At 39.7% G+C, this 15,990-nt stretch overlaps 1 protein-coding gene across 1 annotated transcript in view; it reads left to right on the plus strand.

Moving 5' to 3' along the window:
* Window positions 1–15,990, plus strand: part of AHCTF1 (AT-hook containing transcription factor 1) — a 2,707,103-nt gene that overhangs the window by 1,932,322 nt on the left and 758,791 nt on the right. The window contains exon 28 of the mRNA XM_044058692.1: window positions 11,707–11,899. Within this exon, the coding sequence (XP_043914627.1) occupies window positions 11,707–11,899 (193 nt within the window). The remainder of the gene's footprint in view (window positions 1–11,706; window positions 11,900–15,990) is intronic.

The raw sequence follows: 15,990 nt of genomic DNA on the forward strand, positions 1-15,990 counted from the left end.
TAAACCGCTACTTTCTTTTCCAGATGTGACCAACCCCAGAAGGGAGAGAGACCTGTTTAGGAACTAACAAAGGCCCTCAAGTGCCTCAGAATCTTGCAGTAGCTGAAGAAATCCCAAGTCGGCTAAAGTGATGTCTTGAGCCAGTTATTTTATTGCAGTCCTTATTCCGGTACGGAACTGCTTTTGGGGGATGGTTCTCCTAGTTCACCTGGGTTGGATAACCAAAAGGACTAGTTGGCTGTAGACATTTGTGTCTTCAACCAATTACAGTTGCTGAATATCCCTTCCTCATAGAGTGCCAGTGAGGGGCTTAAAACAGACCCAAGCTCTTCTGACTAGTTTACAGATTGCTTCAGTGTTAGATGAGGCTTGGGCTTTTACTTCTTTCTTCACCCATTCAGAAGAGAGATGGCTGACATTCCGTCCAGTTCTTGACCTCTGTGACTTACAGCCAGTGTATGTCATACATCAGGTTTAGATGGTCACCTGCAGCTGATTTTTGCATTTTATCCCTTATGCTTGGAGTATGTCAGTGGACATGATGGACATCTTTTGACACATGAACATGGAACCTGTAAAGGAAATTCTTCTCATTCTCTCTTGGTGTGGGTATCATTTCCAATAATACGTGTTGCTATGAGAGATTTCTTCAAGACTTAGTCTGTAACAAGATGTTGGTTATGGTGACTGAAATCTTTATTTTATACTTTTATTGACTGGGTAGTCCCACTAGGCAAGTTTGTTTTTCTAGAGGTGAAATGGGAGCACTCTGTGATTAAGTGACTTGCTGAGTCACAAAGTAGGCAAATGGAGGTGGAAAAAATTGCATCCTGTATCATTTGGTATGTAAACCAGCTCATTAAGAGTTAGGGCCTCAATCCTCTGCACTTAACTACCTGTCAAGTCCTCGGAGAAACAGCATCTATATCTTGCTTCTGTTTGTCGGCTTCTTAGATGCTGGCTTTCCATTGTGCCTTCACAAGTGTTCAGTCGCTCTGGAGGACCATAAATTGAAAGACATCCTTGGTCCTCTGGACTAAAAAGAGGTCCATATGTAGGAAGTTGCACTTTTCCCTGCTGCCAATTCTTGCCCTTAGGAGAAAAAAAGCTCATGCTCTGGCTACCTGTGTGGAGGCAGAATGTAGAGTCCAGGCTTAAAAGTGCTGTGATTTATGAAACCTGATGGGTGAGAGATTGGTTATTATGTATCACATGATGTATGCAAGTATATGATGGGCTAGATGGGCTATACTTACATGAACACACAGGATCCTGTGTCTAGGAATTTAGTTTTCTGGTAGGCAATAAATATTTTTGTATTTGAATGGTCTGTTTTACAGTGGTTGATGTATATAATTATTTTTTTTGAGTCAAATGTCCTGTGATGCTGAGTATTTTTGGCATTCCCAAAATTCACTTAAATTGACATGATCCACTAATGAGATCTATTGTCAGCCAACTGCTCAAAAATGGAGCCTTTGGCTAAGTAATGTTGATGGTATGCTCAGTGGTGGTTTTGATGAGAATGGTCACATCTTGAAAGATTTGTGGACTTTTTTGGATCAGTTAATACTGGCAGAAGTAAAACACAATTACTGTTTTATAATTCTTGTTGTGAATAATTTTTCTGTGATCCTCCATTATGTAGGGCTTGAAGTGGGTTCATGAGGTATCGATCTGTTATCAAAAATTGAATTGTTTGGAGGAGAGAATAATTACAGAAATAATAGACGTGATGTTGCACAAGAACTTTGTGTATTTTGATGGAGAATACTTCAAGCATTTGCAGGATATGGTGATGGGGGGTGGCTTATGCCCCTGTTTTTGACAAGGGTGTGCTATTGACCTGGGAAAAGGGCAAAATATTCAGATAAACACATTTTAGTAAATGTCAGGCTTACTATGGGTTTTTGGGTGATACTTTTTATTTGGAGTGGAAATGTTGAATTTGTTTTACTTGGACACTGTGACTAATTTTTTGAAATGTACACATCGTGGAAATGAATGAGATCAGTTACCTGGATGTGTTAGTGGGGAAGACCTCAGTGGAGATCTTGGTACATATATTTATAGGAAACCCAATTTCGTTAACAGGTTTTTGCATTTTTCGAATTGTCACCCATCCCATCAAAAAAAGGGACTAGTCAAAAGTCAGTTTCAGACTTTCCCTGTTGACTTCAGATAAAACTATTTATAGAAAGGAGGTGGGCAAATTGGTACAGTATGCTCTTAGAGAAGGAGCTACACATTAGATTTGGTGCAGGCCATTTCCGACCAGATCAGTGAGGCAAGGCTGACTAAATATGGTCCTATTATTAAATATAGACTACTACCCCAGGCAGGCATTCAATCAAATATAAAAAGGGTCACCGATTTATTTATTTATTTATTTTACATTTGTTGGCCGGGAGTGGCTGGCTGAACTATTGCCCTTTTTCAGCGGAAGCCCAGGGAGAAAATGTCCAAAGATATACAATGCAATAAAAATAGCAATACAGATACATTTCAATAAAAATAGCAATAGAGAATTTTGGTATTTAAAATAAGCTACATACATATATATTGTTGACAGATAAAACAGTACTATAAACAAAAAGGAGAATGTTAAAGTGGAATAAGTTGTATGTTTTTGTTTAAAAAGAGAGTTGAGTAAATATAAGGTTTTGTATGCAGAGTAGCAGAAACTTGGTTACTTAAGAATTTCAGGGAGCAGAATATAGAAGCGCTTTGGAGGTTGCATAGGTGACCTAGGATGAAGTAGTTAATGGTAAGTTTTAGTAAGTTAGTTTGACTGTACTATAAAAGTAGGTAATAATCAGGGAGGGTGAGTACAATGGCAAGACCAGTGTTTTTTAAAGTGGTCTTTGGTTGCAGCTTAAATTGTTTGGGGTGAGTCAGGGTCCTTATTTCTAGTGGAAGTTTGTTCCATGCAATATTGGGATGGTAGCTATATAAGTTGCACCCTGTGTTGGATTTGGGTTTATGGAGTTTTAGTAGGTCTTGGGTTGAGCTTTGGAGAAGTCTGGTACGGGGGTAGTGAGAGGTGAGAGAAGATGGACTTGGGCAGAAATCAGGGTGATATAGGATGTAGTGTATGATTTGGAGTTGTGATTGTAAAAATAGGTGAGGTAGTTTGGGCCTGGTCAGGTATTTTAGGGAGAGAGAGTGGTTAGATTTATATGTTTGTTGAGCTACAAATGTAGCTATTTTGTGGTAGATTGATTCTAATTTAGTAAGTAGGGAAGAGTTCAGATTTATGAGTATTTAGGAACAATAGGTTAAGCATGGTAGAAGGTAGGCATGGGTAAGAGAAATCCTAGCTTCAGTAGTTAGGAATTTGTTGTTCCTGTACAGTAGTCCTATCTTTTGGTGTTTTTTTTTTATACAATTGTTAATGTAAAGATCAAATTTTAGTTGGTCTTCAATGGTAATCCCAAGGAGTTTTGTGCTAGTTTCGACTTCTATAGGAGTATTGTTTAGGCACCTTATGGAGAAGGAAAGTTTAATGTGTTTTGCAGGTTTAGGTAGAAAGAGTAGTAATTTTGTTTATTTAATATTGAGGGTGAGCCGATTATTAGTGACCCATGTCTCTACTGAGTTGAAAGATGTCTGGATATTTGTTAGGAGTTCTAAGTGGGAATTAACAATAGTTATGACTGTAGTCATTTGCATATTGAACAATGTTAGATTGAGGACAAGAGGAGTGGACTGAGTTGTTGAAGATATTAGAGAGTAGAGGTCCAAGAATGGAACTGTGGGGAACACCAGTTTTTACTGAGAAATGGTGCTGAGTCCCATACTGACTGCAGCATATCAGAGAGAGAGCTAGAGAACCATGCAACTGTATCAGGGGAAAAGTTTAGATCTACATGTTTACCAAATAGCAGAGTGTTTGAGAGTGTCAAAAGCCTTAGAACGGTCAGGAAATAGGATATGAGTTTGTGCTCATCTTTAGCAAGGGCTAAGATGTTGAGAAATGGTAGATCTGTGGTTGTACTATGCTTGGGACAGAAGCCATGCTGTGTTGGAGTGAGAAGTTTTTCTTGTAAGAGATAATGCATAACTTGTTTGTGTATACATTTCTCAAGGATTTTGCAGAGAGGGAAGAGGATAGCTCTAGGTCTGAAATTAGGTATTTCTGTGCAGTTACCTCCTTTATGAATAGGAAGAGTGTAAAACTTGTTTCCAGATCGAAGGAACTTTAGATGCTGACATGGAGTGATTGATTAGTATAGATACAGGCATAGCAAGGGAGTGTGCAGCAATCTGGAGAAACTGAGAAGGAATGCTGTCTGCTGATACAGAGCATGGTTTGAGCTTTAAGAGTAAAGTTCTGATATAGTCAGTGGAGACAGGTTTGAGAGAGGAGTTTACTGAGATGGTGGTTGAGGGGTATATAGGGAAGTTTGAAGTGTTTGAGAGGTTGGGGTGAAATAGTTTGGAAATGGTTTCGATAAAGTAGGTGTTGAAGGTATTGGCAATTTCTTCAGGTAACTTGTCAGAGCATGGGTTTGGTGAAGTTGGGTTACCTGGATGTAGTATTTGGTTTATAGCATTCCAGAATTTTTTTGGATCAGATTTTAATGTTTTCAGAGGATTATAATTCTTTTTGGTCTTTGATAATTTTTTTGTCTGATTCCTAAGTTCTTTATACTTTAGGAGGTCAACTGGGAGTTTGGTTTTACCCATGTTTTCCATGCACTATCTTTGGATTTCATAAAGGTACGGGTGGTTTTAGTTAGCCAGGGTGAAATGTTTGCCTTTAATTGAACTTTTCTCAGTGGGGCTAGAGAATTTAAAATATTTAGGAAAGTTGAGTTGAACACATTTACTGCTTCACTGAGTGGGAACTGAGTAAGGAAATTACAGTTAATTCTAGAGAGGAGGGTTTTAAAAGTGTCTGGGATGAAGGTTGAAAGTTTGTGGCAGATAAGTCAGTGTGGTTTGGGGAGATGAGTGATGTATCGTAGCACTTTTATAGGTGAGTGGTCGCTCAGGACATCGGGTAGAGTTTCTGGGTTATGGTATTTGTTGGGGTGAGAAACAAGTATCCAATTTATCAAGGAGCTTGAAGAATGAGAGTTATTAGTGTATGGGTAGGTTTGATTAGTTGTGTAAATCCATGGAGGTTTGTGTGTTGTGGAGGGTTTGGATTATTAAGGTTGTGCCAGTTAATGTTTATGTCCCCAAGAAGGATAGTTTAATTAGGGAAACTTAAGGAGAGATATGACCGTATATTTTCCAATGTATAGGGCTACTACTGTGTACATGCTCTAGGGACCTAAACCTTGTCACCACAATAAACAGGACATGCTGGAGGGATAAATTCCTGTCCTAGAGACTTCCCATACTCTGGAATAGGCTACCCATCTAGGTCAAGCAAAGTTCTTCATTAGCACTCTTCAAGAAAAATCTTGATGAGTGGATGGGAAATAGGAAATACACCCCGGGGATCACTTCTGTGTCTGCTCAACAGTGGCACAGGAAAATCACTTTCTTGGGTGGCGTAAGTCAGGGAACCTTGTTGGCTAGGCTTACATAGGCCCTTGGGCCGATAGCCTAGTACCTACCTATGAACCTATGATGGTAGTAAAGTCATTGGGTTTGAGGTTTGTTATTAGTATTTCAGCAGGTGTAAAGGAGAGAATTGGTTCTTTAGGAAGGAAAAGAGTGAGGTAGTTAGAGTAAACTAAAGCAACACTTCCACCTTTTTTCTTTAAGCAATCTTGGCGAAGTATATTATAACCAGGAGAAAGGATGTCTTTATCTTGGTTTTGAGCTTTAAGCCAAGTTTGTGACAGAGATCATGTCTGGGGTATGAAGAGATACCCAAGCATGAAATTGGCTTAGTTTGTTGAGCATACTTCGAGTATTGATAGAATAGAAAGAGATTTTTTTTTTTTGGTATGGATGATTGATTAGAATTGGGGGTGTTAGGAGTAGTGGTAGGACCAGTGTCTGGGTGTATAATACCTGACACGAGCAGAGTCCTTGGGAAGTCATAAGCTTTCATTTTGTGTGGGTAGTTGTGAAAGTATTTTGTTTTATACTTAGATGTAGTGTGGTTGAAAGGAAGAGTTTTTATTTTAGGGGGTATTATATGCATTGGAAGGATAGATGCAGAGATGAGTAGGGGGTGCTGAGGGTAAGAAAAGCAGTTTAGGTGAGGGTAGGTGGGGGCTTTATGTATAGGGGTTAAGAGTTTGTGAGGTGATGTGTTATGTAGGAGGAGCAGTGCAGGTAGAAGTGACAGGAATGGTTAAGTCTGGCATGTTTGAAGAGGAGGAGAGGGTTTAATAGGGTGAGTTGGTTGAGAGTTTGGGGAGGAGTTTTAAGGTAGGGAGAGAGTTTGCAATGGGTGTTAACTTGTGTAACAGGAAGAGGAGGAGTTTGATGGTTGGGAGGGACCTGTGATTAGGTATAAAGGAAATGATATGGAGGTGGGTGGGAATGGGGGTGAGAGGGGCGTGAAGTGAGCCCGAGCGCAGTGAGGGCTACACCTGGGACAGAGGAAAGCACAAAAATAACAATCAGCCAGTACAATCTAGTATCTGGGGAAGATAAACACCCAGATTTAAAGGGCAATTAGACAAGCTAGATTCTAAAAGAAAAAAAGGTCTTTTCTTTTCTGTTTTTATTTTTCTTTAAAAATGGGGAGCTGCAGTTCACTGAGAAGTAGGAAAATAAAGTAGTTATGCCAGGAGTTTCAGGAAAGGGACGTGCAGTAAATTGGGAGTCAATGGTGTACTGTTTAAATAGGAATTGAATATGGTATATGCGAGCACACTACTGGGAATTTCTATGAACCAAGGGCAGAAAAGCTAAGTCAAAAGATGGTGCCTTTCTACATCAGGTTTTTTGATTCCTCTGTAATTAAGCAGGAGTGGGAGGGAGGCGTGCAGGTTCAAGGTGGGGAGAGGGGGGATAGACACAAAGTAATACAAGGTTATGAGCCAGAAAAACTGGACTAGGCCAGCTGCTAAGAAAACAATCAGGAAAGCCAAGTTCAGTCAATTCCAGGTCAGTAGTGCAGTATCTTCCTAATAACTACAAATGTTGTGCTACTAATCTAGTACAGTGTGGTGAAAAGGACCACCACTTCTGTCGGGAAGAACAGTTGAAGTATGGGCTGCAGGTACATAGGTAAGCCTTTTCCAAGATTCCTGTGTTGTCCTTTTCAAGATTTCCTTTTGTTACCTACTGTTCGTTAGATTCACCTATTATCAGTGACATAATTCAAAGAATTTGGTACATGTTTGATTATAGTGATGATCTGAACATTATTGAGATTCCCTTGCTTGAGATCACTTAATATATGAATATTAAAAATATTTTAGAAAAGAAAAGGCAATGTGGTTGGTAATGGTTATTTGGGAACTGAAAAATGTGGACACTGTAGTCCATGTCAGTACATTAATAAGGACAAGATGGGTCCTGTTATCCAATGACTTTTCAAATGGAGTATTAAGGGGAGATTCAACTGTCATACCACCAGAATAGTTTATCTTGTTGAGTCTTATCAATCATTTTACATCAGCAAGACAGAATTCACAACAAAAGAGGATCTGTCCATATTTATTTAAGAAAACAGGATGACAGTAGTGCTTTAATGCAGCACTCAATGGTATGCAGTAATTTTCTATCATGTTTTTTTTATTATTTTTGAGAGCGCTGAATTGCCCCTGCATGGAAAAATGTCCTGGAATAGGAGGAGTTACTTTGACAACTTAGGACCAGTGCTGCCTCTCCACCAGGCATTAATGAGTGTGTTTTAAAACTTAGGGCTCTGCAAATTTGAAATGTTTTATTCACATTTGTATGCAGTGTTTTTATATATTGATATATTTACTTCATCACGTACATTTATTAGGATTTTAATTAGGCATATTACAACAATGTAATTTCTTGCTTTAAGTGTGGGCACTTTAATTCAACTGAATACAGGTGGTGTGATTTGTATAAGGTTTTAAATATTGGCCAGTGGTTGTTGAGTACTGGTTTTGATGAAATCTTCATTTATGAAGGACGAAAACACTTAACCAGTTGTATGTGCATTAATCTACTTTGTTTTGTGGCTGTTGGTTGTGTTTGGTGATTTATTGCGCCTGTTTCACAGCCAACTCTCATTTTCTGGAGTTTTGTGTGGTTATTGAATTTATGCCAAGTATTGCCACATGACTTCCCATTGTACATTTGGTTTTGTATGTATTTCCTTGAAAGAGGACAGGAGTCTTTTGTCACATTTTTGGTCCTCAGCAAATGAAACAAGTATATCATGTTTTCCTGGGAAATCAGTGGGAGATTATCTTGCTGCATTTGTGCATCTGCATGTTGATACTGGAAGTAATGGATACCTTTTAGCATCAGTAGCTGGAATCCACAGAGGAGGCTCGTAAGGTTCATTTTATGTGGAATCCGCTTCCAATACAAAGTGCTGCCTTTTGTTCCTTTGTACTCTTGGTTCTTATTAAGGTGCTAACAGTAGGGGTAGAAGCTTTACTGGAGAATAAACTCCATGCATTCTATTTCATAGCTGGCTGACTTCTGATAGCATATGTGGGAAGTAGGTCTCTCAGAATTTCATAGAGCTATTAAAAGTCTATGGTCATCATCAAGCCCTACTGATCCGGGGGAGGGGGCCCTGGGGATGAGTCCTCATGTCCTGACTATCATCATTGAGTTAAGGCAAGGTATTCTAGGAGCCTGTAATGGAACTTTATGTAGATGCATCTTGCCAGTCAACTGAGGGATGCTTATTGCCTACACACTGGGACACATCCTACAAAAGTATTTGCCTGAGGTGCACCTCTACCTCTGGGCCCTGGGAAGGATGTGAAAAGAGATGAAAGCACCCTTTCAGTAATGGAAATATCTCAGCCATGCAGTGACCCAATTTTGCCACCTGATTCCACAACCTTTTGACAGTGCTCCAGCAAATTCTTTGGACTGCAGAAATCTACCTGTGTAATCTATTCCCCGTAAGGTTTTCTTAATCTCTGCCCTCTTTTGAGGAATACTTTCCCTACCTGTTTAGGGCTTTCATGATTGACAAGCTTGCTTTTATCCCATTCAAAGCCACTGATTTGGATACTATAAACTTTGCATCTAGGAAGGTGTTATTCCTGCTGGCTGTTATCTCTAGCAGTAACTTTTAGGTTCTGTTCCTTTTCTGTATGGAGCAATTTCTGGTCCTTCTCAAAACTCGAGGTTCCTTTGGAACAACACAGGTTTTCTTCTAAAGTTGCTGACAGAATTTTCCTTAAACCATTCCATGTATATCCCAGTGCTTTTTGCAGGGGCAAAAACGAGGGAAGTGTGTTTCCTTTAGATATATACTGCCAATGGGTGCTCTTCCTGGTTTGAGTATATAAGCGCAGAAGACTGCAAGAGCAGGTATACATAGTCTTCGTTTGTGGAATGAAAGCCTCACAGTTGTTAAGCAGCCCTTTTAACACTGTATTACCATTTACCAACAGGTGGATACATGTAGGACAGTAAATACTGCTATCAATGCCTACTCTGAGGTGTGGGTGCTTCTAGTGTCTTTAAAAAATGTCCTTGTTTTGGAAATTTGTGCTGCAGCCTCTTGGTTGTCAGTTTGGTTTTTGAAGCATAATTACTTGGATCATAACTTAGGGAAGGGAGTTGGGTCTTCCTTTGGTACTTCAAGCATCAATTTTATCTTTCCTGTTCACTGGTTTCTGCCCTTCTGATTTTTACTGATTTGCGGTCTTTCCAACCATAGAGGGGTACAGTCCACAGTCACAGATGTATTGCATGTTCTTAATCAGTTAATCTCTAAGGGGATGTTCTTTAATGAGTTAAACATTTCTTTCTGCAATCCTCCTGTGTTTGTATGTTCATTAGCTGTTTTCAAGTTCCCTCTGTCAAGCACGTATTAAGTCCTTGTAACACTGCAGGTGTCAAGGTGCTTAGGGTGAACTAGTAGAGTTGGCATAATGAAGCATGGCTTTGACATATGACAGCATAGGTTGTACATGCTGCTGTGAGTGGAAACTTCTAAGGAAATATGCCAGATTTGAGAGAGGGAGGAATCAATCCCAAATGTAGGTCCACTAAGTTAGGTTCCCTTGTAAATGAACTGATGTAACACCTGTTGTATACTTGCTTACTTTTTTGTTGTAGTTCTTGTCTTACAGATGGTGCTTGCTCAGTTGAATGGTGATTTAACTGAGTAGTCCAATGGCTAGGTATGCTCTTCTAATGCAGCTCATGACACTGCAGCATGTACCATCTGGAGGATGAGAGGGACAGGAGAAAGAAATTGCAATGTTGAGTATAGAAGGGGAGAAAATCTCAGCGGTTACCCAGTGCCAGACGGTCGCCTCACAAACCCTTCCCTTCTTGTCATTCTATTGCTCATTATTTTTATTTTATGTTTGTTTATTTTTGTTAGGGATGTTACTTGCCTTTTGGTGGATAAAAACATAAGAAAAGTTGGGAGTGCCATCCCTGTATGTAATCAATTTCTTCATCATTGTGAAGACATACTAATAGTTTATGAGATGAGAAGATTCTGCTGATCTGAATCCTGAGGACTAAAAAAAGTCTGCATAGTGTACTTCAACACTAGCCATGAGCTTGGCTAACATCCAAATGATTACTGTACATATTGTATATATAGCTGCAATCTGGCTTACTGTAAATATTGAATGTAGCACTAGAACCTGCATATACTTTGTTACAATATCTTCTACTACATTGTGTAAGTCTTCCATTTAGATTTCATCTACGATGTCTCCTATTATGCTACTGTAAATGTTTTTCTTTTATATACTTTTGTAACATATCTTTGTTATTTCTGTATTTTCTGAATGTCTGGAGCTTTTCTCCCCAGGACTCCACTGAAAAGACACCAGTTGTCCAGCCGGATTTTCCTAGTAAACAGATGTTAAATAAATAAAATAAACTAATGATGAAGATTTTCCAGGGAAAAAATGTTAAATGAGACCATTTAAAATATCTTATTAATGGAAGGTATGCATTTCTGTAGTTTACCATACTTTTGCCTTTACCAGATCTATGTCATTTACAATTTTATTAGCATATTTGGTGAATTGTAGTTGTACATCTACTGCTTGACCTGTTTTTTGTAACATTTAGGATTTGCATATGTTGTTGACTTTGAAAGATAGAATCCTAACTACAGTTCAGGTGACCAGCAAATGATTATTGGCTTGGGTACTTGACTGTGCAGACACTTTGGCTGGGTTACCCTGGTGGAGATTGCAGAAACCATCATACAGTGCTGCCTGCAGGTGGGTAAGACATTCTGTTGATTTCAGCACTTTGTGTGAAGGTGAGCAGTGTAGCACTGACACCCATTGCACATCCCACCCATACACTATTACTATGCTGTTGGAAAGGGGTAGGGCTTAAAGGTAGAGTATGCAAACCACCCCACTGGCTGCCTTAAGGATGACCCCTCCTCCTGATTTACTTTTGCCATGGAAATAAGGAACAAATAAGCCGATTGGCCTGGGAGAAGCTTGATGATTGACTAGCACTAGGGACAAAATGCCCCCCCGCCCCAAAAAAAGAGCTGACCAATAGAAATTTTCCATTTTTACTTGAGATCAGACTAAACGACCTTATTTGTTTTGTAAGCACAGTTGTGTATTAAGTGTGATTTTTAACATCTTGAAGGACATTCTTTATAAATTTAATTCCATTTTATTTTAGCAGGTTGTTTGAATCAGTAGTGTGCCCTGTTCCACTGTCTCCACCCATAGACAGTATCCAACAGATGCAGTCTAAGACTTCTCCTGTCTGGATGACCTTCAGTCCTGCCCGACGAAGTTCTGCAGTGTCTTCCCAGCTGAAAAGAATTTCAAAAGCATCAGAGCTGAGCTTGTTGAAGACCCCACCAGTAGTAAAGGTAAGCAGAACTTCAGAATTGTATTTGCAGTATTCCTTGATTTACAGTAGCAAAATTGCAAAAATAAACTAACTCTCCGTTATGTTTCTGTGGTTGCATGTTTATATTTTTTAAGTTGTCTCTACAGGTGAAAATTGTATATTAGTAAACTTCTTTAAGTTTATCCCTCCTTTTATGACTAAGCAAATTATACTTAAATTTAGCTTTAACTTTACCTTTCTGTCCACCCCTCAAGATGTACCTGAAATTGGTTGGTCTCCAGTTGGCATTCAAGACCAAGTCCTGCTATCAAAAGCTAAAAATACTACAACGATGGGACCTGACAGTATCCCTGGATACATCTTAAATAGCATAAAGCACAACTTAGCCGCACCCCTAACAGTACTGTTCGGTATTGCTTCCATACAGGTTTTGTACCAAGCTAATAAAGAATAGTTAGTCATTCCCATTCATGAGGATAAGACCTTTCACAGACCTATAAGTCTGAACAGCCTCCTATGCAAAGCCATGGAAAGACTTTTCATGGAAGTAATCAGTCAGGACATAAAGAACTTCCAAATACTTGACCAGTCTCTGTTTGAATAAGCATGACCTGTCTTGACTAATCCAGACTGGTGGCTTTTTGAAAAGGTCGCCAAAGCAATGGACAAAGGCAAAATGGTACATAATGCATACCTCAGCCTCACCAAAGGTTGTAACACAGTTTCCCCACTCAGGCATGGTAGAAAAGCTAAATAAACTGAGAATAAACCCCCTATGTCACTCGTATTGCCTGCTGGCTCACAGATAGGAAGCAAATAATCAAAATAAGGGAAGTTACTTCAACAAAGATTCACCAGTGGAGTCCCCCAGAGTTCTGTGCTGATCTCAATCCCATTTGGCACCTACTTTTCTAAAGTAAAAGCCAGTATCAGATAGCTCTGGCTGTCTAAGTTTTCAAATGACTGCAAGCAGTCATTGATCCCCAAATGAATTTGTCATCCTGCAGGAAGGTTTGTCCTAAATAACTAGTGTCAAAGTCATGGACTGAAACTAAATTCCAAAAAAATGCTTTATTGCATCCTTTGGGAAGTCATCTACCCCAGACAACTACCACATTAGCAGTACACCCATAAAAGTTGACTTACTTGTTTGGAATTTGGGAACTTATATGGACAGCGACCTAACCTTTGACCAACATGTGTCCATTGTTGTAAGAATGTTCTTCTATATTGCACAGCTTATAAGCAAAGGGATTGCGTCTATGCTTGGGGATGCCATTGTCCACTTTTACTCAGCCCTAATTAGCCCAGTCATTGAACTGATGTCCCCTTTGGCATGTATCTGTTCAAACACATGCAGTAACTGGAATGCCCACAAATGTACATTACTAAAAGGATACAAGGCCTGAAGAACATGTCCTACGTGGACCAACTCAAGGCCCTATCGCTGTTCTCTGTATTTTACAGAGTGCTAAGAGTTGACTTGTGTTTGACATACAAGGCATTCATTGACCCATTACTGATAGATTTACTTTACGTCAGCAAGTTAAATGGCATCAGAACTACATAGATGTTCTTCATCTCACATTAGTTTAGGAATCTAAACCTCTTCTGCAACATAAACAGAACAGTTTGGAGAGACCGGTACATCTCTGAGGATATTGCTGCTCTGGAACAGACTCCCAATCCACATAAAACAAAAGTTCATTCCTGTCCATATTCAAGTGCAACTTAGATATTTGTTTATTGACATTTGTTGACTGGGAATGTCCGTCTGGGTCAGGAACCCATTTTCAGCAGAGGCCTGGGGAGAAAAGCTCCAGCCAAACATATGTGTAACATATACAAAATATTTAAAGTACATACATAAGTATTAAACAGTAGTCATATAATAGTCATTTACGATATTCTAGTTTGTTTGTATGTTATACATAATAGTAGGTAAACAAAGTCATTAAGCAGATAACTTTTTTTTTTATTACAGGAGATAGTTTGAAATTAAGGGTATGGAAGGGAGATTAACAGGGAGTTTATTTTTTTATAGAAGAGTTAGAAGCAAAGAAGGTTCAGGGAGTCAGGATACAATTTAAGTTGGGATGTAATAATAAGACATTGTATGAAATAAATAATCTTGGAAAGTTTATGTATCGAACAGATTTGGGGAGGATTATTTTGTTGTTAGGGTAGATGAAAGCTTAAAGCAGAGGGGAGGGGATAGATTACCTCTTTGGGTAGATGCAGGGACAGACATGAGTACTGAGTAGATAGTTTTTAGGGTGCTATTTACGGTCAGTAGGAAGGGTATTCCACTGTTTTGCAACAGCATGGGAGTATAGGCATGACAGAGCTCTTTTGTTTGGTATGTAGATGATTGAGTTGTTTATTTTCGGACTGGAGGGTTCTTGTGGGGATGTAGGATTTTAGTATGGGTTGAAGAGCAGGACAGCTGTCTGGGTTGTAGATAATGTTATGAGCTATAGACAGTTGAAGGCAGTCTAGGTGATGTGGGAAATCAAGCCATTTTAGTTCTTTTAGAGCTTGGCAATGATATGAGCAGTAGGTGCTGCCTGTGGCAAATTTGGCGATCTTGTAGTAGCAGGACTGGAGCTTATTTTTTAGTGATATTTGCAGATTGGTGAATATGGAGGCATATCTGTGGATGGGAAACAGAAAATTTACCCCAGGACTGCCCCTTGTACTACTAGTGGACAGAGGCAGCTCCTAAATGCTTTGGCCAATCTCAAAATATCTATGGTATGATCCCAGTTATTGTCACTAGGGATAATATATAGATTTTTTTTGTCCATCTCGCCTTCCTTCTTTCTGGTTGGGTTTGGAGCCGATCTCTACTCCAACTCAGCCACTTCTAAAGCTCGAAGAGTCCTTACTGGCTTGAGGCTAACCCCTTATCCCAGCATGCATAGCTGTAGCTATCCAGCTCTCATTTGCTGCTTGCAGCATTGAGATTGTGTTCTGCTGGCTCAGGCTATAAGTAGTCTTAATTTTTTTATCAAAACTGCTGTTTGTTCAGATCTAATTTGTATTATTAGAGTTTATCTGTTTTATTACCCCTATACTCGTTACAGTTGTTTGTGCTTATAGGCCGTCATTTCTTCTTAGGCCTGTTTTTTCTGTGTTCTTTTGGCTGCCCGTTTTTTCTTCAGGGTTGTTATCTTTCCCTTTTTCCCTCCTTGGTTCATAGGGAGAAAGCCATTTAAGTTAGAAGCTTTCTCCCTTTGGGAGCTTTAGCCATTTAATTTAGAGGCTACCCCGTCTTTATCTTTCTTCCCTCTTTAAAAAAAATTAAAATAAATCTTTCTTTTATTACATTATTGTTGTGTGTAATTATCTCTAAAGAGTCTACAAAGCAGTCAGGCTTTAAAAAATGTGACTCGTGTTGCCAAAAAATGTCCCTTACAAACGGGCACACAAGTTGCGTTTACTGTTTAGGTGTGGTCCACCTTCAAGATTTGTGCTGTGTGTGTCATGTTTTCAGTACGTGAGTGCTGCAGGAAAGGCGCAACAAGTTGATCCTTAGAGGGTTGTTAAAACCTCAGGTTGAAGTTGCTTCGGTTACTCAGCCTTCAAAATCTGATGATAAACAAGCTTCTCTGTCAGCTCTATCTTCGGTGCCGACAAAGGTAAAATCTAAATCTTTGGATCCTTCGGAGCAGATTGTTGCCTCCGAGGATTCCTCTGTTCCAGAGGCTCCATCTGTGGCTTCAGAGCCGTCCAGGACTCATAAGAGGTCAAGATCTCCTTCCTTGGACCCGGTGAAATCTGTGCCTCAGTCACCACTGTTATAATCAGAAGCAGGTAGTCACCGGTTCTCTGCCCACTTCTCTCAATCATCCAGGAGTTTATCGGATGATGATGTGGAGAGAGTGGTGAAGAAGGCTACTCAAGACATGGGTATTTGCTCAGTTGTCAGGGTCAGCCCAGAAAGAAGTGGCTCCATTGTCCGGTCCAGGCCCTATCTTGGTTCCTCCTCTCACTGCATCCAGTTTGGAGCTGGAGTGCATGGAGGTAGTAGTGGTGGAACCGTTGGGTCCGACTACCATTGCTCTGTCGGTTCCAACATTCGCTCCAACCTCCTCGACAGTCCGCTCC

Source organism: Protopterus annectens, chromosome 1.part2 (assembly GCF_019279795.1).
Source record: "Protopterus annectens isolate FY-2018-M chromosome 1.part2, PAN1.0, whole genome shotgun sequence".
Classification (NCBI taxonomy): Eukaryota; Metazoa; Chordata; order Ceratodontiformes; family Protopteridae; genus Protopterus; species Protopterus annectens.